The 26672-nt window shown below is 35.2% G+C and overlaps 1 protein-coding gene across 3 annotated transcripts in view; it reads right to left on the bottom strand.

Annotated features, from left to right (window-relative positions):
* Nucleotides 1-26672, bottom strand: part of DMD (dystrophin) — a 1230427-nt gene that overhangs the window by 728672 nt on the left and 475083 nt on the right. For 2 of the 3 annotated variants that reach the window (XM_009283049.2, XM_009283050.2), the window contains exons 1-2: nucleotides 2401-2549; nucleotides 1288-1470 (exon numbers count right to left, since the gene is read on the bottom strand). In XM_009283049.2, the coding sequence (XP_009281324.1) occupies nucleotides 1288-1470; nucleotides 2401-2472 (255 nt within the window). In that variant the 5' untranslated portion in view covers nucleotides 2473-2549. Of the gene's footprint in view, nucleotides 1-1287; nucleotides 1471-2400; nucleotides 2554-4553; nucleotides 4692-6706; nucleotides 6830-10447; nucleotides 10619-12403; nucleotides 12533-14601; nucleotides 14782-23496; nucleotides 23668-26672 lie in introns of those variants that run through there. The other variant, XM_009283051.2, reaches the window with a different exon arrangement.

The following is a 26672-nucleotide window of genomic DNA, read 5'->3' as shown; positions in this document are numbered from 1 at the left end:
TTACATCCATCAAGTTTAATATAAACCATAGTAATGTGAAAAGAGTAATCAGATGGAACAGGATTTAATAACATACAAACCAAAGTTCATGTTTCTCTGATTGTTTCCATTAACTGCATAGCTATCCCAATTATTATTTTTATATATACATTATGTAACTTAATATTAGAGAAGTTAAAAATACAAAAACCATAGTACATTAAATCGAGGACTGTATTGACCAAAAGTTTATATATTATTGCTGATTTTTGGAACTCTTTTTTTCTTTTTTTAAAACATAGTCGACCATGTATCAATTAGAAATAACACTTCATGTATTTAAATTTTCATTATCCTGTCAGGATGGCCCCTCTGCAATCTAGGTGCATTTAAAAATAAATAAATAAAATTATATGGTTTTGAAACACTCCTTTACCCCTAGTACTTTTAACATTACAGAAGAGCACATAATGCAACAACTTCCTTGAGAGCAAATCTTATCATTCTTCATATAATATCAAAAGCCCAGATGACAATGAGCAGAGTAGTAGGAATGGCAAGGAGAAAATGCCATGTAAATGCAAAAGCAATCTCTGGTAACCTTCCAAATGCATAATACCCAATACCTATTGAGGCCATAAATCTGGAATAGTGACAGTTTTTTCCCTTTTATTTATCCAGTTTTTGCAGCATGTATAAACCAGTAAGAAAAATTATATTTTGTACACAACTAAACAACTCAAAATCAGAAGACACAAAGTTGGTTCATAAAATTATGTTTTCATCCTGTCAAATTTAAAAGTACACTTTCTTGCAAAAACTCCTTTGAGAATTCAAGCATTTGAAGAAGAGGCCATGTATATATAGTGTCATAAGATTTCTTTTAATCTCTTCCTAAAGTGGGTATAACGTGTTATGGACAAATAAAAAACAATTAAAACTGGCATGGGATGGGTAGTTTGAAAAAGACAATTCTTCTGATTTACACATTCACTGAACAAACTAGATGCATGGCAAACTGACGTTTTTAAACTGGAAAGTGTTATGGAAAAATAATGAGGCAACAGAAATAAACATGAATTTTTCATTGCTGAGTTTTTTGTAATTAGCTGATTTAACTTAAGGGTAATTTTAAGACCAAAGCAGAGAACTATTGTATTAGAAAATAAAGATTCCCCCACTTGCAGACACTAGGGTTTTTCTTATTAATATCTGAAGAGTTGACACTGACCCTGAAGCTCTCATTGTTAGTAGGATGCTGTTAGTAGTACCAGTTGCAAACATATGGGTTTGCCAGTAACAACTCACAATTTGTGCATAGTTGAGTCTTCGAAACTGAGCAAATTTGCTCTCAAAATCTCGCCAGCGCTTGCTGAGCTGTATCAGGGTTGGCTCCACTGCTTTTGCAGCCCCATCCTTAGACAAGCGTTCAGCCTGCCTGTGCACCGCATTCAGATCTTCCTTCTTCTTCTCCAATTCTCCATCAATCTCCTAGTGAGCAAAACCAATACAGGGCCCAGGACAGTTAGCTAACTAGATCAATCAACTTAAAAGTAGCAAAATACTTCTGTCAGAAATTCCATTTCCATTTTATTGTTACAATTAAAATTTACAGCTGTTTCATGTCGTATTTTACATTTAAACAAAACAAAAATAACTGAAATTGAAGAACGTTCTTTGAGATCGGCTGTAGAGATACTAACCGCTAGTACACACTGAAAACTAGTTAGCAAAGGCCAACAGTTTCCACTTCCAGACTCTTGCTAGTACACTGCGATGGGCAATTGGAGAAATTCTTTTCTCAATAAGGGTCAGCATATTCAGGACAAATAGAGTTTGGACAGCTTACAAATATATTATTTGACTCTTCAATATATTACTTAACTCCTATTTTACTCTGTGGGAAACTCAACAGAGAATGAAGCAAAGAAAGACGATGCAAAATAAACTAGGAAAACCTTTGACAGTATGTAAATAAATCTATAGAGTTTGACAGTGACATATGAATATGTTCTGATGAAAATGAATGTGCTAACATGGGATAGAGGTCATCCATATATTGGTAAGTCATTTGTTCATCTGGAACAAAGATACATAAAATCAATTACAATTTTTACTAGAAAACATTTGATGCTTCTTAATACATTGCACACTTTCCATATTATCAACAAAAAAATTTATTTAGTGTGTTTCAAATTATTTATGTAACATTCTGTATAACAAACAAATACAAGATATAGTACAACAGAGAAATGTCAGTTTGAACACAGATAATTACGGTTTTTTTTACTATAAATAGAAATAAAGAACCGAACTGGTAATTTTCTGTATCTATTTGAAAATTGGTGGCATTTGCTGTCTGTTAAATTGATAAATTATCACTCAAAAAGATCTACCATTGCCATCCCAAAACAACATTACCTTTAGCTTCTGCTCGTCTTTGTGGTCTGGTAGACTGGCTAACTTTTTCTCAATGTCATCCAGCCATGTCATTAGGTCATCAGCCTGCCTCTTGTACTGATACCATTGATGAGAAATCTCTAAAGCCTTTTTTCTTCTTTGAGATCTCAAGTCCTGTTCACAGTGCAGACATTATTAGAATATGAATTAAAGGCTTATAAAATATGAATTGGCATGTGTGCACACTGAAGGGAAAAGAAGTGCCCAAGGCCACTATTTGTTTTAATTAAACATTGATATTTAAATCAAGTATATAAATATCTGAATGCAGCATATTTCCTTCAGTTTAACAGTATATAAGTAACTGAACACAGCATATTTTCATCAGTTTAACAGATTATTTTTTCTTTTCAAGGAGGTTACCTAATTCAGGGTTGTTCACATGTTGAATAAACCACTGAGACAGTCACCAATAAGCAGAGACGTTAAGATTCTTACATAAATGTCGATATTTTATGTAAAACACTTCTGCTCAGAATACTTACTGGACAGATGGAAACACCGCCCACTTAGTATCTAGCCATAAGTGGGCTTCCTGTGTTTTGTGGTCTCCTGTGAAATTCTATCCTGCAAGCAAACTCAGTAGCTATTCAAAAGAAAATCAATGCAGAAATATATGCAAAGACAGGTTTCCTTTTTCTAATTTAAATACCATCTACATGTCAAATGTATTGTGTTTGTGACTCAGCTTCATAAAAGTATTAAAATCTCTCTTTAAAATAGAATTTTTTAACTTCCTGTTATTTCATATAAATATTAATAAATACACTCCATTTACATTTGCTTTAACTGCTTAACTTTGCTCATACAGAATTCAGAAAATTTTTTCACTACTATAACTTCTTATTAAGAAGTAAATTAAAAAATTACTGGTACATTTTATATAAAAATACTCAGATGAATTTACCTCAACCATTCTTGAATTTTATTTAACAAGGTTGAATGCCTTAACTGAGTCACCCAAAGGAAAATCAATCACTCTATTCCATAAAAACAGACAGTAAGGATCTGGTGAATAGCATAGTTCTAGAAACACTTTTCTTGTTTCTCCTCCATAAAAATTATGAATTACTTCCATTTAACTTGGAACAGTCAAAGACACACCGAATAGATTTCAAGTTTCTTTTAAATGTGGACAAAATAATGGTATATTCCAGCTATTCCTTTACTGAATTCACACAGATCTGCAAAACTGTAAAAAAGATTGAAAACCACAGGAAAGGAAAGATGCTGCTTAAAAATAAGTAATAATAAAATGTAACCATACCATGTTCCCCAAGCCAAGAACAACTTAATGAAAATTTTCAAAAGAATGAAAAATTTTCTTTTGAAAGAATTATATTTTCATCTTATATTTTCAAAATAAGATGAAAAATTCTTCTATAGTAGCCAGAGCCTACAGCTCCAGGCAGGCGACCAAGATGACTTTCCAACTGTAAGATTCTTTCTTTCCTTACTTTTATTTTATCCTGGAAAGACAACACTCCCAGTTATGACTATTAGCTTGTCCAAATAGGTCTCCCTGTGGATGTTTCTAGGAACAGTATCGTACAGTTATACCTCCAGGAGTGTGGAAACACAGAATTTTGATATGTGACTTTGGTTTTCAGCCTCTTAGCTGCTAGGTCTATTGGCACTACCACCTACCCTAATTTAAAGAGGCTGGAGCCACTTTTCCCTGTAAAAGAGCATAGCATGTAAATCTTTTTTACTAAAGGATAAGACAACTTACTCATTGCCAGCAGTATGTTCTACAACTGAAAATATAAATTTGTGAGAGCTGATTCTAAGGTCTTGACTGCTGTTGGAGACACATAAAACATGCATAATGCATTAAAAACCGGAATTATTATCAAAGAAATCATTGTAGTCCAACTGGCAATCACACGGTTGTAACACTGAGGACAAAACAGTACTTTTTAAGCTGGAGATTTAAAATGTCTTTTCCAAGGCATCAAGAGCAGTATATAAGAAAATATATGTTTATAGCCAAATAGTTTTAAATTACTCATCTCTAAATAGTGATGAAGATTCATTTAATTTAAGAGAACAATGCTCTGAAATGAAGAAAAAATGGGTTTAGTAGCATGTGCTTATAAATGTAGCTCCTGTACCTTGAGAGCATTATGTTTAGTCTGCAACAGCTGCTGTTTTATCTTTATTTCCTCCCGTTTTCTCTCATCTGTGATTCTTTTTTGTAGCGTGTCGCCCCTTTGCAGCAATTCTTTCACTGTGCTCTCACTGTCTTCACTCTGATTTAAAAAAATAACAAGTATAATGGGCATTTTAATCTAATTATTGCTTAAGTACTAGGAGATACAGACATATAAAAACTACACTTCCTCTCCTCAGGTAATCATCTAACAGCTACTTGCAGTTCTATACTGAAGACCAAATAGCTTTTATTTGCTCTCTACAACACATGTAGACGCTTGAGGGGTACAAGTAATACAGCACTTGAAAACCTACAGATGTTTGATACTACATTTTACGCAGCATCCAGGATAACAGGATGAAAACATTAAAGGCAAAAAGGTAAAATATATTTTACTTTAAAACAAAAAGAATAGAAATATCTAAAATATTCTAAATCACTGTCAGTAGTCACTGAAATTGCCAGTATGCTAGGAGGCCATGTAATTCCTGACCATTTCATGTATCATCACAATGCAACAGCTATTCTCTGCAACAGCTGCTGTTTTATCTTTATTTCCTCCCGTTTTCTCTCATCTGTGATTCTTTTTTGTAGCGTGTCGCCCCTTTGCAGCAATTCTTTCACTGTGCTCTCACTGTCTTCACTCTGATTTAAAAAAATAACAAGTATAATGGGCATTTTAATCTAATTATTGCTTAAGTACTAGGAGATACAGACATATAAAAACTACACTTCCTCTCCTCAGGTAATCATCTAACAGCTACTTGCAGTTCTATACTGAAGACCAAATAGCTTTTATTTGCTCTCTACAACACATGTAGACGCTTGAGGGGTACAAGTAATACAGCACTTGAAAACCTACAGATGTTTGATACTACATTTTACGCAGCATCCAGGATAACAGGATGAAAACATTAAAGGCAAAAAGGTAAAATATATTTTACTTTAAAACAAAAAGAATAGAAATATCTAAAATATTCTAAATCACTGTCAGTAGTCACTGAAATTGCCAGTATGCTAGGAGGCCATGTAATTCCTGACCATTTCATGTATCATCACAATGCAAAACAGCTTTTCTGGCAGGGAAAATGATACCACTCAGTACTTCTTACGCAGAAGTTGAATCTATGCCACAGCTTCTGGGAGTGTATCTCTTGAACTACACTAAACATTTTACGTAAAGAAAGGGAACAAGATATGCTCAAGTAGTGGAAACTGCCCTGTCAAATTTGATTCACTTAGACTTTACCACTGCAGTACATACTGCCTTAAATTTTAATTTTCCTGCATAAAAAAAAAAGGAAAAAAGAAAAAAGGTCCTGTAAAGATTCCTTTCAGCATTGATATAAAATTTCTTAAAAGGAATGTTGTTTGTAAAGAAATATATATTTGATCTTGCTGAGGATTCACAAAGAGAGGGTCCTAAAGATGAATCTCTGTTATTGCCCAGCCAAGAAGTGTCATCCCTCTGAAAATCACTCTGGAGAAAACACACCACAGTGGCAACAGTAGCAAAGCACAGCAGTATTTTATTCCGCTCTTTTTTCATTTTTCCCCCCCTCATATGCATAAACAGTTTTACTACTTGCAAAGAGCAAACATGAGTAATAAAGCTTACCACAGCCACAAAAACTATTTACAATAAATGGTCAAATCAGATCTGTTAAGAACTAATTGGCAAGAGGCATTTCTTTCAGTGATCATTGCCTAACATTTATTTTTAGTGAATGTCTTATTTTACTATATTGCCCATTTAGATACATCATTCTGAGTTTTCTTGGTCTTTATGCTGCTACAGAGATTTTAGTATTCATTCCCTATTCTGTAACATTGCTGGTACTAGTATAGGACCTGTAGATAATATTCCTGTTTTGCTTACTCTTTTCACAAGGGTTGAAAAATGTTTTTCTTATAAACTAACAATTAACTTATCACTAAAACTTTTAGTTAATGCTAACTTGGGTCTTTTGATTTTATAATATATTAGCACAGTAAAATTTTGTCCAGGTCATAGCTAAAGATCCTAACACAAATATGGAAGTTCCTAATTTTCACTCAGGATTTTTCATCTCCCTGCCTACTTCACTCAGACTTCCATTTCAACCAAATTACCGTATCTTTATTGAAGTCCTCCTCTTTCAGATTCACCCCCTGCTGAATTTCAACCTCCAGTGGTTCAAGCAATTTTTGTATATCAAAGTCAAATTGCTCCAATTCCTTCAAAGGAATGAAGGGCTAAAATAGGAGAAACACAAAGATTATTTATTTAAATCACATACTTAAGAGTTTTATTAGAAACATAAATGAAAAGAGACATCTGTTCTACCTCTTATTGCTAAAACAATGGTAGACTTTCCATCATGTGGAAAAATATCTACACCATACATCTCAAAGTACCCAAAGATACAAGTAAAGATAGGTATTTAACAAAACTGTAGAATTTCCATATAAATGGAAACATAAGAATTCTATGGTGAGTGAAAATTAAAAAAAAAAATATATTATATTCTCACATTTGTGTGTAAGAACAGGGTCAGATAAACAATGTAATATAACAATTTGTCTAAAAAATTAAATGTTGACACTAGTTGGCTAAATCTGGTTTGTCAGAAATTACTCACACAGCAACAAGCAATCCATTCAGCTGAAAAACCACCTACTACTACCAATTGAGAAAAATTTCATTATAATTTGTTTCAGTGTTTTGAAGTCATTGCTCTCTCACAAAGAATAGCAAAAATGCCAGGTGAATTATACAAAACAAAAGACAGATAATCTTTGTATAAGATACTCCCCTAACAATATTTTGTAACATATTAAAAAACCCAACAAAACTCCACTAAAAGAGCTTGTATTTCAAAAAAGCCTCAACAAAAATGCAGGACCAAAAACCTCTCAACCAAACAAAATAGACACAATTCCTCCAAAATGAATCACAGTATAATTATGGTGCTTTAGCTTAGTGTTCTGTTTTAAACTCTAAAACAAGTGCCATTTATTAACAATAATACACTGCCCTTTATCTACCTGATACCGGAGTGCCTGTGGATAGTACAATGTACAATAGGCAATATATTTATTAAGTGCATTGCAAAGGATCAACCGAAAAAGCTTTCTTCTTTCAAAGCTTTAAATGCAAGAACAAGCAACAAATTCTTTATGATTCTTGCATAAAATTTAGATTTAAAGGTAATTAATGCTTTATGATGTTCTAGGAACTCTTGGACATACAACTGTCTTCTTGCTAAAGACAGAAGCACATTATATTCTAATCAGTTCTCTTTTACTCCTCCCTCCAGTACAATTGGTATTTATTATAAAGCAAAAGTTTGCAATGAAGATGATAACATTCAAAGTTAATCAGCTAAAACAAGAGAGACAGGACATCATCTATTCTCAGCTGTTCAACAGATAACCTGAGAGACTTAGGGTAAAAATGCCTTAATTGTATCTGGTTGATTGTTTTAATGACAAAGTTTTTGCGCACTTATGAACATTTATGGAAATATAATAATGTACAATATTTATAGAGAATAATACTGCGTTCGCAAATTTTCATCAAGAAGCTCAGAATTACACTCAGCAAGCACTTCAGCCGAGGTAGAAATAATAGCAAACTACACAGTAATTTATTCTCAAATGCTCTGAAGGATGTCTTCAAAAGTACTTAAATCTCACTAAAAGACAAATCAACTAATAAAACTGGAATATAAAATTACTAATCTCTGACAAATGCTAAAAACAGTAACAAAAAGGAAGATGGAAGGAAAAATACTAAATGAAATTCCAATAATTGAATAAGGTTCAAAGACCACTTGAAAATGTTAAATCTCATTTTAGTACACTATAATCATTTTGTTAATTAAGGCCACAACAATTACGTACTACCATTTACTGACTTCACAGGTCATTTCTTATTTACTTCACTGTTGTACTGATAACTGTTAGTACTTGAAAAAATATAGCTAATTTGAAAACAGATGAGGATTGATTGAAAATAGATTATGAGAGCTTACTATCCTCTTGAATTGATTTTTTAATGTTATTCACCAAGTGAATAATTTTATCTAAGTATGAAAAAAACCCAAACACTTAGGAAGCATAATATCACCCCATAAGAATAATTTTTCAGCCCATGAAGCTGAAATCATGACTAAGGGAAGTGCAGTTACCTACATTATACAGGTGGGCAAAACAAGGCACCCAGCGATTTAGTCCTTTATCCAAGTGCACGCAGCAAGTCAGCAGAACCGCCAAGAATTCAGACAGGCTTTTGCCTCTTTGTCTTATGCAATACCTGTAACTATAGATATCCTTTGTGAATCATGCCCTAGCTGTCCATTCCCCAAGGTCCTGGAAAAGGTCTCCTAAAGTCTAATTTACTGTTAAAATTATTAAAATAATAAAGAGTTATTCCTCTCATCTTGCTAGGTACCTCATATATAAAGCTTAGTGAGGTGCTGCCATTCCAGCTCATCTTGCCTATGCAATCAGAAATGGGAGAACACCTGAGAGAGAGGGTTGCCAGGTGGAAGATGTTTGCAGGCTGTGTTCTGAAGACACTTCATCTTGATAAACATCTTTTTGCCCTTCTTTGAGTGAGCCCACAACATGCAATGCAAACATTTAACCCATGATAAACCATCTACAGGCAGTCCCATTGTTCCCTAAGACAAGCAATAATTTCACACAACCCTCTCAAAGGCTGCATCAGCCCTGTATGCTTACAGTGCTGTGGAAGTGCAAGGTAAAACTGAGAAGGAAATCCAGACTGCAGATAGCCGATGTTCAGACTAAAAATGTCACACAACACAGTTGTTTGGCCTTTGTGCCAAGATGTCCTCTGCCTACAGTTTGTACTTTTGTAAGAAGTAAGTGAGAAGCACACTGGAATGGCTGAAGTACTACTGATGGCCAATAGGAAAAAAAAAAGATTACCTTTATTCATAGGACATATTAATCTCTGTTCCAGAAATGAAACCTAAGTAAACTCAAATATCCACAAAGAACGTGCTAGTTACACAGGGTATTGAGCCCTCCGTAACCCCCAAACAACTAATGATAACCATGTGTCTTTGCTTATGCTTTTTGCAAAGCTTATTTCCTGCTCTACCACTGGTCCTCCGTGCATTAATTTCCAGTGCTATTACACTAGCCAGCAAAAAGAGTTAAGATCGGGATCCATGCATTCCCATTATCCTACATACCAACCTGTATGGCTGCCTGCTTTAATCTGCCAAATAGTTCTCCGCAATAAAGGCAGCAAATACAATGGAGAAAGTAGGTGGCTCACGCCCTCCCTCATTCCAATTCAGAAGTCACAACTAAAAATTACCTAATCCATACTGAATTCAGATTCAGTAGTCAAACTAGTTATACAGATGAGTAGCTGAAGTATAATTGATACAATCTGTCTGTCTGTCTCTCTATCTTTGTGTATCTCCAACCTTGGTGAGTCACAGCCTCATAGGAAAAGACTGGGTGCATTTAATGAAAAATTAGCCCCCCAAAACCAACCTATATAAAAAAAAAGGCTACTCATACTTTGAGAAGATTAAGAATCTTACTGATTCCCAGATGTTGCTCAATCTTTATAAGTTAATGAAGTAATCATTGTTAACGTTCATATAAAGTCAGTGAATACTTCTAATTGTGAAACAATGAAAAAAGACCTTAATGACAAAAAACCCCAAACCTTCACACTTTTTAAAAAAATATATTCTTAGGATCTACATTTTTTTCTTTTAAAAGCTTAGTTTTTTGAGAAACTGCAGCCTGCTATGTAGTTGTAATTGTGCACCTTATATAAATACCATTTTGTATGAATCTCCATATGGAAGCAAGTCCTCCTACCTTTCCACTCTTAATTCTTTGTGATATAGTTGCAAATCGCTGGTTGAGCTCTGACAGTTTAGGCTCTATTATTTTCCTGCAGTGATCTCCACGGTTTGTCATCAAGTCTACTGCCTGGTCACGCACAGAGTCCACCTTTGGATGCATATCTTTCAGCTCAGCCTTTAAGCGCTACAGTCCGTGAGCAAGAGACAGGGCTTGAAGTTAGTAATAAATGCAAAGAGAGAGAAAGAGAGAGAGAGAGAGAGAGAGAGAGAGAGAGAGAGAGAGAGAGAGAGAGAGAGAGAGAGAGAGAGAGAGAGAGAGAGAGAGAGAGAGAGAGAGAGAGAGAGAGAGAGAGAGAGAGAGAGAGAGAGAGAGAGAGAGAGAGAGAGAGAGAGAGAGAGAGAGAGAGAGAGAGAGAGAGAGAGAGAGAGAGAGAGAGAGAGAGAGAGAGAGAGAGAGAGAGAGTGTGCAAAGGAATAGGGAGCAAAACCACAAAGCAAATTCAGATAATTATGCATGAGTGTGTAAATCCAGTGGAAATACATTAGATAACATTCCCACTCGTATCCTTCAAATTTATAGCAGGAATGTATATACATGTCTGTTTTAATATCTCCTAGAGGAAATTAATGGTGAACATTATTTCTAGGCAGGTTCTTATATGCAATGATACATTCCTCAGCATATTTTGGGATACGCTAAATTATTTTATGTTCCTAAAGCTAAGAAGAGCTGCTAATTCATGTATTATGGAACTGGATGTATAGTTGTTGCTTTCATTACTGTTCACGTCCCTAGTTGAGGCAGGGAAAAATGACCAGATGAAAACCAGTGGGATTTTTTCTATAAATCTATCACAAATTACAAAAAACTGAGGGCAAATACCTTCTTCCTCTGCAACAGTAACCTTAACAGTAGATCCCAGTATGGGCAGAGGCCGAAAAAGATAGCCAGGCATTCAGGAGTCATAAACACAGTTGGGCATTAAGACAGATATTTCACTGTCTGTATGAAATGCTTTTGCACAACACAAATATATATATATACCTGTATTGATGGCAGATAATTGTACTTTGTACCCGATGATGGCAAATTGTTCATTCAACTACAAAAGTCTGTCCTGTAATCCTACTGAGATCAATGAGGCATTGATTTATGCTCTGCCTCGGAATTTGTAAAGTTTTGCTTCAGTAAATGGTATCATTATGTTAGTGCCAGCAATACAATTCTGATTTTGATTTGCAAACTGTTCCTCAGATAGTATGTATTGACCATGGAGTTCAATACAAAGTAAAACTTCACTCTGATTTCAGAAGAAAAAAGAAATCCATATAGATAATAATTAGAAGTTGTTTAATCTTAGCAAAGAAGGTATTTTAAATAAGATACTTTAAAATTCACATCTGTCTTGCACGTTAATTTTTCATCAGTTGGTCAAATGATGCAGTAGGCCAAATAAAACCTGATCGATACGCTAACCCATTATTATACACCTAGTTCACCATATAATATTCTTGTCTGTGGTGTGGGTCTGGCATCAACGCAAACAGTGTTTGTAAGATTAAAATAATCATATGACAGAGATATCAAACGCAGATACCATAGATATCAGAAAAGCATCACAGAAAAACAGAAAAGCAATTAAAAATGAAGAACATGGAAAAAAAGGATTTTGTTCAACCAGATGTGTTTAAGGAGTATTTTCCAGCAAATACAGGTCTAATAAGCTGCTATTCTACTCACCAGGAAGTCCCCAAGACTTACAATAACATATCTGGTTTTATTTTTGCAGGGATTTAACTTTCGCAATGCAGTGCAAATTTATTAAGTAATCTACAAGCTGCCAGAGGGTAGCTTTATCACAGAAAAAAGAATGTTAATCAATTTGTGATACCTTTCAAAATACGCTAGTTTTGACACATTCCTTTTCAGAATAAAATTAATGCTTTCCAGAAAATTGCATTATTTTACCTTAAGAATTTCCTCTTTTTGCTGGGGCTTTTGTTTATCAGATTCATCCAACAGTATTTCAGCACGATACATCCAAGTCATGACATTAGCTACATTCTGATCAAAAGCCTCCATGTGCTTTTGATAGTCCTGTATGTGGAAAAGGTAAATACTGCATACAAAAGAAGTAATCAGAACTGAAATAATAGCTGTAATTACGCCAACTGTGGCAAACATGCATACATTATGAAATTAAACTTGTTTATTTCATACAGTAACTGCTTGTTTTGTGAAGGATAGAATCTGTTGTTTGTTTGCTCTCACTTTATAGATTATGTTTCTTTAAAAAGACATTCTAGGAGAGAGAGAAGCTTCCAAAGTGACAGGCAGGAGGGTGATACAGTCGCAGCGAGACGCAGGTGTCTGCAGCTCAGCCAGGCTGCTGAGAGGAACAGGAAGCTGACAGCCAGACCTACTGCAGGTGGAAAGAAGAGTTTCCCAGGAACCAGGTATAGAACTCATTTTGGAAAGCCACTAAGTTGACTGAAACTAAGGTGGAAACAAGGACGCACTTGCAAAGTCACAATCAAGAATGTGAGCTTTGTATATAAAACTTTTATTTGCATTTCACCTAACTTCTCGGCTTTGAGACTCTGCTTTTAAAAAACCTATTCTAGTTGAATAGCCTTGTTTCTCCTTAATTTAAAAACCTTTTGTCTTTTTTGGTGAGCTCACTAGAATGAGGTCTACGCATATCCACCTCAGAACTCCAGGCGAACTATGTGTAGTTTCACATAATACCAGAACTCCAGGCGAACTATGTGTAGTTTCGCATAATACTAAGTAAGTAATACTTTTTATGGCCAAAAGGAACGGCTCAATGACATGTTGCAGTGGTTGCCATTGGTACGCTACTAAAATATCCATATTCAGTCTGTGTTTACAAGTTTGCCAACTGTGGCAAACATGCATACATTATGAAATTAAACTTGTTCATTTTATACAGTAACTGTAGAATCCAAAGCAGAGAGAAAGTAAAGGAATACATAACTATACCAGTCTATAAACTCCATTATATGTTTCTTATAATCAGTTCCACACTGAAGCTGAGCACCTACATCATATTAAATGAAATGCTTAAGTTTTCCAAATAAAATAGGCATAACCAGGTGCTTGCACTTGTATACTGCATACAGCCGAAGAAGCCCTGTAGTGATGCTGTATATCCATCACAGAAGCATTTGTAAGGTAGCCACACAGACTCTAGTGGACCTCTAACATGCCAAGCTCTGAAAAGTCGTCATAAAGGCTAACACACGCTTGAGAACCACTTCAGTTTCTCTGGGTTGAAACTGCATTCCCATTCTCTCAGCACCAGAAACAGCATACAAGATTTCCCAAAGCAGTCTGGCAGTTGAAGGGTTAAGACTCTTCTGTGTTTAAGGGTTCAAGCTGTCATCTCTTCATGGCAGAATTAATTTTAAGGGAGAATATAGTTATGTGAATATCAGCAGTTCAAAGTAGCTGGGGCTGCGGCTCCTGGATCTGAATTAAATGCGGTTTAGGGATTTTACTTTGGACTAAGCTTAATCTGGAGCCCTTAACTAAGTATCCCCACCAAAACAGGCACCACAAAACACGCACATCATGCAGTTCTGAAAGACCAAATCATAATCACTGAACATATTAGGTGCACACCCTGAGCTTTGGATTTAGTTGCCTCTGAAATGAATCTAGTTCACACACACCAAAGCTACCCTGTGGACCAAACCAACATCCAAGCGTGGACTTACTTCCCACCTGTACTACTCTTCCAAAGAGAAATGCTAATGTAGCCAAAAGGAGATGAGGCTGTTGGTATCAATACCAAGACTTATACAACTTATTTGACTATTTCTTCCACTTGATTCATATCCAAGTAGTCTAGGTCCTTGGGGAAAAACTGCATTTCATTCATTAGGAAAAAAATAAATAGTCCAGGAACTACTGAGGCAGACAGCAACGAGAAGCACTAACAGTCAAGACTCCACAAATCCATCACTCTGTAAACAGTCAGATTCTTAAAATACACACAATGTACTAAACAACAATCAACCTGATTGTCCGCATACCTATGTTTTCAATAAGCATAGTCCGGGGCACCAGAAAAAGCACTCCTATAAGGCACCTATTACTGGGCACCGATATTTCCTTTATGTGAACAAATGCATTTTCCTTACCAGCAACAGATTGAACCATTCCTCAGCACGTGAAGTTACTGCTATCCAATTACTGTTCAGGAGGCTGAGTTTATCCTCCACTAGACTTTCCTTTCCTTTCAGCACTGTCTTCAAATTCTCTCCTAAATCACTGATGCTCTTAAGATGGACGTGGCGTTTCTCAATCTCCTTCCGTGTTGCCTACATGAGCAGAATAAAAAATAAAAGTTCAGGAAATTAAAAATTCTCCACACTAAGAACATCAAATATTAAAACATCCAGAAAGTTCATACTAGAACACACACTCTTGCTTCCTATAGGAAGGGAAAGTGTTCTGTGAAGAGCAGTAAGTAAAAAGTAAATTGTTCCTCTTTAGCTCTGATAAAATTGTAAGTGTTCTTCATATTCTCATAATCATTTTTGCTAATAATTTCATTTTTTAAAGTGTGAATTATCTCTCATTCCAGTGTTCAAAATATAGTTTTAATACTTAATTATTAAACAAGAATCCACATTTTACAATCTTTATATTGAGATGTTTAAAGTTGCTTTGTACACAATAAAATGGCATAGTTATCAAAGGGCACATAAAGCTTACATAATAAATGGGACAATAAAACAGCATCATGACGACATCTTAAGACTTAGAAAATTCCACTGAAAGTACTCTCGTGAAATATTTTAATATTCCTTTAATATTTTTCAATGCAATCTTTTTCAGCAGAAACCATGTTCTCTCCTGTTAGATTTCTTGTTTCCTAACTGTAGAAATGCATCTTTTCATTCCATTTACTTGGGATTTCACTCTGCGAATTAAAATACTAAAATACTAAAATAAGCTATTATCCACAGCACCTCTAAGCTTGAATGATTAAAATACATGTGCAGTGCTACAAGATCAGATTTCCAGCATCTCCTCCCACTATTATCTTACCTTATATAAATAGATTTAATTGATATGTAAGGTCACATAATTTACACATTATTCATTTCTTAGTATTTGTTGCAACATGCAAGAAGTCTAACAAAAGGAGGAAACCCCAACACATTTAGACAACATGTAAAAAAGCAGGAATTTTATACTAAATACTGAGATGACACAATGCGGAGTATAACAGTCTTGCTGAATACTAAAGAGGCACAAAGTCCTTACACCTAATATCACATGTAACCAGTTTTATGAGAAAAAATTATCTGAGCTCCTTGGCATCTGATAGAAATGATCCAGGCATATACGATCTCTGCTTATAAAATAAAGCTCCAACTAGAAATGAAGTTGTCCAAACCGAACACAAACAGAAGTAAGTTAGGAGAAAAGTAAGAATCACTAGTCTCCAGAGACATTGATTTCTCACAGATAATGTGAATACACTAAAAGAAGAACCACTTCTAATCAGACCGCAATCACAATTCTTCCATCTCAGGATCAACACTGTTACTGCAGTAGAACTAAACCTTTATCACCTCCACGCCATCACACCTCTCACGGTCACTGTTGTGGTTTAACCACACATCAGTATGATTTTGTTGATAATGTGTTGTTAGGGAAAGTAATATTTTCAGTTTGCAATACAGACAGTATAGAAATTACTTTTTGGTACAATACAATCTTAGTAGTACCACCAACTTACTTGGCATATGTTATGCTTAAAGCAGCTGTTCTCCTCCTATGCTTAACAGAATTAATGATCTAATTTTATAATTTTATTTCACAGAAAAGTTTTTACACTTGCATTTCATGTAAGTATGAGAAATTCTCCACAGTCTACCAATTTTCTCAAATACAGAGGATTTGTAATAGAATCAAGACATGATTAATGTAAATTATTAACCATAAACTACAGAATTATAGAATTTTAAATTGAGAATTTCAATTTTCAACAGGTTCTATTCAGGTTAAAAGAAAGACATGCCTTCTTCTAATAAAATTTTATCTGTTTCACAGCAGGTACAAAATATCATCATAAAAAAGAATAAGACAAAGAATATAATTTACCTCCAACTCAGGATGGAAAGTTTTGATCAGCTTTATTACCTTTTCTGAACATTTACTTCCATTTGGAAAAGAATCTCTGAAGCACATTTACTATGGGTTGTGGTTTCCTTTCTAGTTTACACGTATGAAAACTCAAACCGGTATTGGGCTATATACATAAATGTTAAGCCCAACTAGAAATGCAAACAGACGGATCAGATAATTAAATATCTATTAAATAAAACTGCTACCCAAAATCCAGATGTATAATTCCCAATGTCTATCAAAAAGTGCAACAGCACTTTGCCTGATCCCAGGAGTCATTCCTTTCAAGGTAAAGAAATAATGTAAACCAAAGACTAGGTGCACCTCTGGGCAATATGAATATTAACATTCCTGTGTATTAGCAATTAAGGGACATGAATAAACAATGGGATAAGTAAACAATCGCACTTCCCCCCCACCTTCTTAAAAAAAAACTGAGGCCTTCAACACAACATCAAAGTGAAAAAGCGATCTTCTGCAGTACTTCAAATCTCTATTATTCAAAGTTCTTACGTATAAAATCCTGGACCTACCGAATACAGTTCAAAAACTAGCAGGGTCTGTGAAGACAGTGGGATTCCTCACTGCGTTATCAGCTAGGTCCTCCTCTGTATGATATAATGCGTACTACGTAAACTGACAATTTTTTTCCAGTTCTTTCACAACTTTGATAACACTTTTTTTTTTTTAATTTGATATTTCTTCATTGTATTATTCAGAATTCTCTTTTCAGTATTACTAGCAGTGACAATCTACGTATACTTCATCCATTGCAATATAACAGATAGCATTGGTAATTTTTCTGTACTAACAAGACAAAAGGACTGCTATCAATTTAACAACACTACATAAAAGAGATCAAAAAAACCTGTCATGATCCCAGGATTATTTCATTAGAACTCAGGGAGTGGCTTTCCAAATCTGCTAATTTTTGAAGAGTCAGTTCCAACATTCAGTGAACTGGCCTTCACTCATCACCTTTCACTGTAAGTTCTTGGGGAATAGAAGAGCATATTTCAAATTAAGGGAAAAAATCCCCAACCTTGCTGGATTTAAACCCCCTTATGGTTGCCCTAACATCAGATTGCAATTCAGCTGTGCCGTTTATTTGAAAATATGTAAGAAAGATATAGAATTTTAACTACACAATCAAAAGTGTTAGCTCTGTAATTTAAGAAGTACAAGAATGACATTTCAAACACCAGAAGCCTCAAAAAACCAAACCCCCAAATCCCAAACACCACCACAATGGGTACAATATGAAACATTAACAAATAAAGTAGTGAAATTCTTCCCAGAAGGACTAGGTGATTTATACATTTTAATTTTGTGTGTTTATCAGGATGAAACTATGTAACATAAATAAAATACATAAACGTGTTAGAAGTTGGGAAGAAGCTAATTTTCTGATGCAATCTCACAAGGCATTTTGGGGAAAGAGAGATATGTAAACAAAAGGTTGAACTAAGCATCATAACACCCAGAATTCGATTGCGGCTGTGAAAATTTGTCAGCAATGTTCAACAGTGTTTTAAAACAGATTACATTAACTCTGCTATTTGCCATTATAGTGAAGTTATTAAATTAACTTTTTTTTGTTTCCTTAGGACTGGTATACTTATTTATAAAACAAAAGTTTATTCAAGTATGTATTACCTGCTGGAAGACAAAGGTTCCATAAATGCTTTCAGGAAAGACAGCTCCATTAAAATGTGTATACAAGTTATACAGATTATATTAAGGAGATCTATATATATATATGGTTATCTCTTATTTACATATGCCTCCATGTAGGATCACACCTACTAGCAGATACAAGAGGTAAAGATGATGACAATCTCTCCATTCAAATTGCTGTTCTAATTTCTGTTAGACAGAATTCTGAAATGTCTCTTTGGCAGAAACTCTTGTACTTCCACTTTTTTGAAGTACCAGTTGTGGCTATTTGGTACAGGATACCACAACGGCAATTCTTTCACCCAAAAAATTCATTCGTATTTCACTGAATGGAATCCTTCCTTAGCTTTTAAAGGAACCATTATTCTTTTCTCACTTGTGTTTCTCAGAAAAATGCTGGTAGTGTGCCTTAATCAAAACTGGGAAAGCACGTCACCACTGAAATCCCAGAATCTGAACATTTTGAAGAGAAATGGCATCTAGGTTTTCAGCACCCAGGAAATGAAAGCAATCAGACAGATCCTTCTTCTCTGTTATAAAACTCTGCATCCAGAGCATGCCTCAGGTGACCAGTTTCTAATCCCCATCCCAGTAACAGCAGAAGGAGGAGAGGGAGAGGGAGATAAGACCAGTTGAGCTTCCCTATACCAGTCCCTACCATCGAAATCTCAGGAAAGAAGTTGTAGTGTAAAATAAAAACTTTATTTAAGAAAAACAAATTTGGATGGCTTGAAACTTGGGCAGAAGGCAGATTGCTTTGCAGTGTTGAAAGGCACGGGGACAAGCTTTACTAAGAATTCATAAGAGGTTGGTAGTTGTCTACAATAGTATTTTGCTTATTTTACACACGGATCCATAGGATGACATGATGAATCATGGTAGTATAAATATATGCAGTTCCCTGTGCAGCCATGTACACTTTGAGTGGCATTCACAGCTCGCTCTCTGACCCCACTGTACTGTGGCACATGCTTTATCTTTCAGTTTACTAACAAATATTACTGTTTTTTGTTGTTTGTTTTTTTTTTTTTACTTGATGTTTCACAAGGGAGTGACAATCATAACCTCCTTCACATTAGCAAACACTAACTAGGAACGAATGACATTTGAAACAGAAGCTACATAAGAATGGCTTTTTCTGAGGACGTGATGCAGAGGGTTTCTGAGCTATACTTTATAATGATAAAACTACCATGTACCAAATTGAACTACTGTTGTCTTTTCAAACAAACCAGAGCTGTGACTAAATGCAGAGGATAATATTTTAATTGTGCTGGTCATTAACATAGGTAGATTAAAAAAAATTAACATCAGTGAATGATAGGAGAAAAGTTCTACGTGCCTCCACACTGCCTGTAGGCTGTGGATTACTCGGAAGTAATCTTTGCAATTTGAACTTCTCTAAAAGAAATGAGTTAGGTGGCTCAGCTCTCACGGGTGGGATTACAGAGTTAATCAGAAGCTGACATTATGACCTACTCAGTGGCCAATTATACATATTTATTTGTTTATTCACAGCACATCTTTCATTTTTATTGCGACCTGGCCACTGACTATGAATCAGTTGACACAATTTTCAGATCATTTTCTTTCACTGATTTTACTGACAGGAAGTATGTTGCTAAATGTGTTAACTAATGTAATTCTAAGTACTTCAAATCAACTTTATACTCACTAGTATTACACACTGTGCTAAAATACAACATTAAAGCACTGGCAGACTTATACTGCTGATAGTAGGGAGTGATACAGGACTTTTCCTGGGAATACCATCTGCCATTTCTTTTTTGAGAACATGGTTTCCTGGCAATCTAATTCTTATTGGGCCAGTTCCTGATTAAAGGACAAATAAACCCCGCAATGGTTAATGTCTTCAGTGATAAATATGTTCACTAAACCAGACTTCTAATTATAAATGGATTTCTAATATACAATGTTTAATGACTATCTTTCCACCCGTATATCATTTTTCTTATCTATTATAACAGAGCTGAATTCAAATGGAAAGATTTAACTTGTCTCTGCTGAGTAAAAAGGCAGGATTTACAGTCTTCGGTATATTGCCCATCTCATTTCACATAACTCAGCCAAGTTTTTCTTCCATCCTTAGAAAAATTCTAGACATGAACAAATAACACACTTCCCTTCATGTCCAGATTAACGCTATCTTTCATTAATGTCATCTCCTACTCCAGATGGACATTCCTTTTTATTTCTAGGTGTTTATACCTTGAAGACAATGTTCGCATGTATGTTTTTTTATTCTAGCCACTATAACTATCTCTGAAACCCTCTGAGTTCCTTTCACTTTTAAGAAGTCTTGGGTACTGAAAATGAATTAGAAATAAGTGCAGTAATAAATATAATTGCTTCCTTATGCTGTAAAGAAAAAAGATTATGAGCTCTCTGCTTCGTTATATCGACAGCAGCACACATCCAATTTTCAGTTCATTCGCACTATTGAGTTCTCCTCTCTCCCCCTCCATTTTCCATCTTAGCTTTTCTGCAGACTTTCCTCACAATGGCAATCTGCTGGGCCTAATTCATCTCCCAGTGCATTTCATTAGATCGGTTACTGTCTTCGGCAGCCTACTTACCCGGGAAGTCCAAATCCCAAAGCTGTGACATTAATCAGATACTGTGAGGCCCTGGTTCTGGGGACTGAATTATTGATGCACGATTTTGTATGATGCCTCACTGAAATCCACATAGAAGTACCAGTACCGTACCTATTTATGAAGTCCTTACAAGAATTTTAAAGCAGGATAACATGCAGCAATTCTTTCCTCTTAGTGGGAGCAGATTCTTCAGGAAAATGAATACTCACATCACATAATTTCTGCAAATACTTACATTTGGAAGGCTAGGATCTGCCACCTATACTATCTGTTGGATTGCTCAAAATTAAGTGTCTGCTTGTATTTATGTAAATATCGGTTTATATTTCCTAAAGAGAATCTTAATAAAGGAATTCTGAAAGCCACTCACTCAGTACGTACATACTTCAACAAGAGGCAGCTGTTCTCATCCAGAGTTGTTTGTTTATTCTTATTTTAGTGATGAACTGACTGAAGGAGAAGAACTGAGGTATTATATGAGGCTGGACTGCAGTGAAGGCTTTGGGCAGGACTGAAGCCAAAATATGCTTTTTACCAGTTTTTTCTGCAACCCTTTATGTATCAATTCCTTCTGAAAATTCACAATACTCAATGGAGTTCTTTAGGATTAATAGGTGTAGTGGTTCCCCTGTTTGATATATTTTTTCATGTTAATATTTCTTATTTTAATTAGCTCTTGTTACCTTTTTTGATTGTCATAAGATAAAAACATGTTGTACATGTTGTAGCAAGTGTGAGACATAACAAGGACTTCCCACTGTGTAACTGCACTGATTGCCAGACTTTAGGTTCTAATTATGCAACTTCTGAAGCATTAAGGTTCACATCTAACAATTAAATTATATTAAGGACAAATCTTTCTATTTAAACTGCTGTGAAGCTATATACATCTGGATTAACTTTCCTGAACACACATGCAGGAACATACAGTGTAGATTTCTGCTTCAGTAGAACTGTACTGTGTAGTTTAACACCACCAAAGATAATTCTTATTTTCATGACTGGGTAAATGGACTGAGTAACTGGCAGGTTAGTTTGGGGGTGCTAAAACCATATGATTGTCTAATCCATCTCTTAAAAATCTGACGCTTGTCCTTTATTATGGGTGTAAAGATCACAATATCAATCAAAAGTAACAAGAGGAACTGCACAGACTTTACTTTAGGAAAGGCAGAAAGTGAAAATGAGAGAACATCAAGCAGCAATGGTTTTTTTAGGGATCAAGGTTTTGATTTGCAAGTCAAAACAGCAATAGTCAAAGCAGTAATTGTAAGATAATAATAGCAAAAATTGATTTTTATATATTTTTGGATACTACTTTCAAAATACTGTCATTCTTAGAGACTGGTCACAAAAGACTTGTAGACTTTCTTTTTCTTGTTATTTGTTTGTAAATCATCAGTGTATTTCAAGGCTAAAGAGATTTTATCAAGCTCAGAAGCTTGAAAGGGGCGGCTAAAGAAAAAAAAAACCACAACAGAAAAACAAACCACAAACCGTATTTTACGCCAGGGCCTTTAATCCGCACAGCCTTTAAAAAACAGTAGTAAGGTTGCCTGCGTATTATTCATGACTATTTCCATAATGGATGGTGAAACGAGTAAAATGTTTAAGGAATTCTTCATATTAAACAAAGCAGAAGTGGTAAAGTTTTACGCAAATAAACAATACTGTTTAAGGGGGGGTTTCCTGTTGTTTTGTTTTGAAATACTACAGGAACACTTATCCATAATGCTGCTGGCTGCACATAATGATTTGAATTTTTGAAGCTTTGGATAATGATGAGCATAGTTTCCTCTAAAGCACAGATTTTGGTATATGTGTACAATGATGGCTTGGTTTGCTTATGTTCTGATTGGATTTTTATTACATATACAGAATATAAACTAGATTAGCTAGTGTTGAATGATACTGTGCTAAGTCTTAACATCACACAGAGATACGCAGTTTGATGTAGAATTCTTGCATTCCTCAGTGATTCTGTAAGATGTTTATCTAAACTGTGGCACTCGTAGTAATTTTGAGGAAAGTTTCATTTTAGGCTTTGAGTTTTAACCTAAAATAAGAGTTCAAGGTGAAGTCTCATGGAAGTAACAAGTCCCCAGAATGAAAACGAATGAGCTACAAACCAAAAAGGGTAAGAAAACAAATATCTCACCTCCTGGCTGCTACCTGAATGTGTGGAATATATAGTGTTCTGACATCCTTAATCTTTCATCCACTGGAGATGTTTTACTGCTTAATACTTTTCTAATCATGACTAGAATGGGATGAGAGAGAAAGGGGTCTCGACTTACATGGATCTCTACTTACATGGATACTGGATGGATAATTTATAGTACTCTGAAAAATGAAATTCTGACTTTAAATTCATCTCAGTGAAGATTACTGCAATATGAAGGTGAATTGATATATGCAGAGACGAGATAGTTTAAACTTTTCTGAGCATTAATGTTAAGGTGAGATAATGCCATAACAGTTACAAAGTACCACGTATTAAAACACTAGAATTTTTATTCTCTTTATCAAGAAAGAAATCTATCTTTCTGTAATATGCATAAACTGAGATATATAAAGGTACAGTGTCTGTTACGTTGTTACCTTGCCCCAGGCAATTTCAGCATCCAAATTGCTAGGCATCCCCTGCACAGCTGATCTCTTTGTCAATTCTGCATCTGTCGCTGCAAGCCATTCTGTCATAGCATTAATTTCTTTTCGTAGCTTCCGGGACAATTTCAAGCATTTCTCTAACTCTTGCTTTTTTTCTGTCACCTGCAGAAAGAAAACATGCGTTTCTTAATTCTTCAGTCAAACAAGTTTAATGATTTTTATATACCATTTTCTATATGCCACTTTTCTATAAAAGCTTAGCTTGCAATTTTACCAGCCAAGCTGCACTTTTAATATAGTTATGTCTTGCCTTAGTTCTCTCAATATCTGTAATTTTGCTGCTAGAATGCAAACACCCATAAGAAAAAATGTGCATAAAGACACATTGAGTTTGAACTAGCAGCAGACCTCTGCAAACCAGCTCCTCCGTTTTGAAGTCATGCATAGCAAACTCATTTGGAACAACTGAATTAACAGGTTTTCCCTGAGACACAAAATAGATGTCAAAACCCTTCAAAGAATATCTTTTCATATAGATGTCCATATAGTGATATTGAATCCTCAAGGTTTTCTCTACATAGCTACATTACATAGAAAAAAATTATCTGCCAAAGAAACACCAACATCTTGGGACACAGAAGTCACTGAATGATGTCAAACTAAGGAAGCACAGTTAACTTCAAGTTTTTAATTTCTCAGCATATTATTTTGTTGTCTTTTTAATACTCTTTAAATGTAGGGGGTGTGCATAGGAATTTGTAATTTTTTTCTTTTTTCAAAGCAAACTGAAAATTAAATTAAAAATCAGCAGAAATGTGTCTCATTATTAAATCCTTTCCATGGTTTAATAACATTTATTTGGGTCACTGCAGAACAACTCGTACAGTTTGCATTACATTCTTTGATGCATTCTTTACTAAGCTCTCTTGCCCCCCTCCCACCTCCTTATAAAAAATGTCTGCCACTTTAGCATGATGCACGTTGCTCCCAGCATGCAGTCAGACTCACAGCCATCCTGCAGTAGCAACACTTGTATTTTGGTTATATAAAGGTTTTACTTTCTTTCATACAGAGGGAGAAAACCAAGGTGTCCTCAAGTGTCCTCATGTGATTCTGTTTGGCACTGACTAAAGATAAGGCATCCCTATTCTAAATAAGTCAACAAAAGAAAGTTGAAACGCATTTTCTAGTGAGCGTCACAAGCATTTACTATCAGTAGGCTACATTACAGACTTCTTGAAGAAAGTGCAGTTTGTAGACTGTAATCCCAAGCTTCTTTTCCACAGTCCTCCATCTTTCATCATAGTCCCCTTTCAAATTCTTCCTCCTTATCTGCAGTCTGTTTTCTCACTTCTAGTTTCCTTAGAGCATCAACCTTTGTTCACATTTCCCTGAAACCTCTCACCCAGTTTAAGTCCCAGGACACATCCCATGGAACTGATTCCCAGTCTTTTAGACGGGAGACTTCACCACAGACTAATCTGCAGCACCTTTCTGCTTTCTTCCACACTCTCCAACCTTTCAGACCATCCTAAGTCTTACCCTCCACCACTAGCTTCCAGTCTTCTAGATCCCTATATTCACCTCTTCACACTTACAGCTTTTCTGTCAGCCTTCTCATATGCTGAATGTTTTGGACGTGAAGTACTGTGGACAATTTCTGTTTTATTTGTTAAGTTCTTTTAAGCATATTACATGGTACCTGGAAGGAAGGCTGAGTATTTATGTTATCTTGACTGTCTTACACTACATTTTGGTGTAACCTGGAGGAATAGGGGAAAATAATCCTCCCTGCAAGCTCCTGAGCATATTCAGGGAGAGAGAGAAGGTTCCACGTACTTAGTAGAAAAGGCAGAAGAGTAAATGAAGAGATCTCACATAGACATTAGGCAACTGGTGGTTAGAAAATACAAATTAATAAATTATGTTGTGCTGAAGTTTAAAAAAGGTCAATCAAAGAAGGGGGATTAAAAGTGTTCAGTAGGTCACTAATATTTAAAAGAAATTACTAATTACCTTGCACGTCAATTAGTAATCAAGTGAGATTGTAGTCACCAATTTTTATTTTAGTATTTTTAAATAGAAAAAAATTGTCTACAGTAGTGTCAGGTATCCAAAACTTGATATCTGCTAAAAGTTTTTTGGGCTTTGACACTGTTTGAGTACAAGCAGAGGTGCAATGATCAAACTGATTCCTAGCTCTACTGCCACGGAGAGTTTGAGGTTTTAAAATGTAATAGGATGTTATGAGGTTAGGTACATGGCTTTTGCTATCCCTGGGTAAACAGATCAGATTTGCCCATGGAATATGCAACAAAACGTCCCTGATCATATATGATCTCTCTGTAAAGGCTTACCACTAAAATCTCAGAACATTTCTTCTTCACTGAATATGCTTTATGTGCTTTCTTGTATGCCAAATTTATTAAATGAGACCTCAGAACTTACAGTCAGGCCGAGAGGTAAATCCCTGGGAAGGACCATAAAACTCAGATTTTTAGAGCTCTATTCACACATGGATCCAGGAATCCACACAAATTTTCACCTCGTCTTCTGAAGACTATTAATAGTCATTGTAAATAACTATTTGCAGGTACTTAGCAGCAATACAATGCAAAGTGCACTATGCTAAGCATCATTGCCTGTGTGAGAACCCTAAACACCTGGTATACTATAAAAAGAAGTTACTGATACATGCCCAAACACAGAAAGAATATTTGTGTTGCTATAGACATCTCTAAATTCTGTATATAATATCAACAATATTACACTATTTCCATGTACATTGTATATATCCACAGGTTACTGATTAATCAGTTTCTGTTTGTACTTCAAATGTAAAGATGTATTTCTAAAGAAAAATAGGAAACAGTGCCCTCTAAAGGCCTTCTGTTTCATGCAGTGATATCAAACATATTATCTCCATAATTTTTCTCTGTATTTTAAAGCTATTTTAGCTATGCTAAATAGTTTACTCACAAGAATCCTTGGATGTAATAAATAAAAATAAAATTACAAAAGCAGATATTTGAATCAAAAGAAAGGTATTTTTATGGAATCATAGAACAGTTTGGGTTGGAAGGGACCTCTAAAGGTCATCTAGTCCAACCCCCCTGCCGTGGGCAGGGACATCTTCAACTAGATCAGGTTGCTCAGAGCCCCGTCCA

The sequence above is a fragment of the Aptenodytes forsteri genome, unplaced genomic scaffold, assembly GCF_000699145.1.
Source record: "Aptenodytes forsteri isolate BGI_AS27 unplaced genomic scaffold, ASM69914v1 Scaffold2, whole genome shotgun sequence".
Lineage (NCBI taxonomy): Eukaryota > Metazoa > Chordata > Aves > Sphenisciformes > Spheniscidae > Aptenodytes > Aptenodytes forsteri.
The sequence above is the reverse complement of the archived record's forward strand: the minus strand, read 5'-3'. Positions and strand labels throughout refer to the sequence as shown.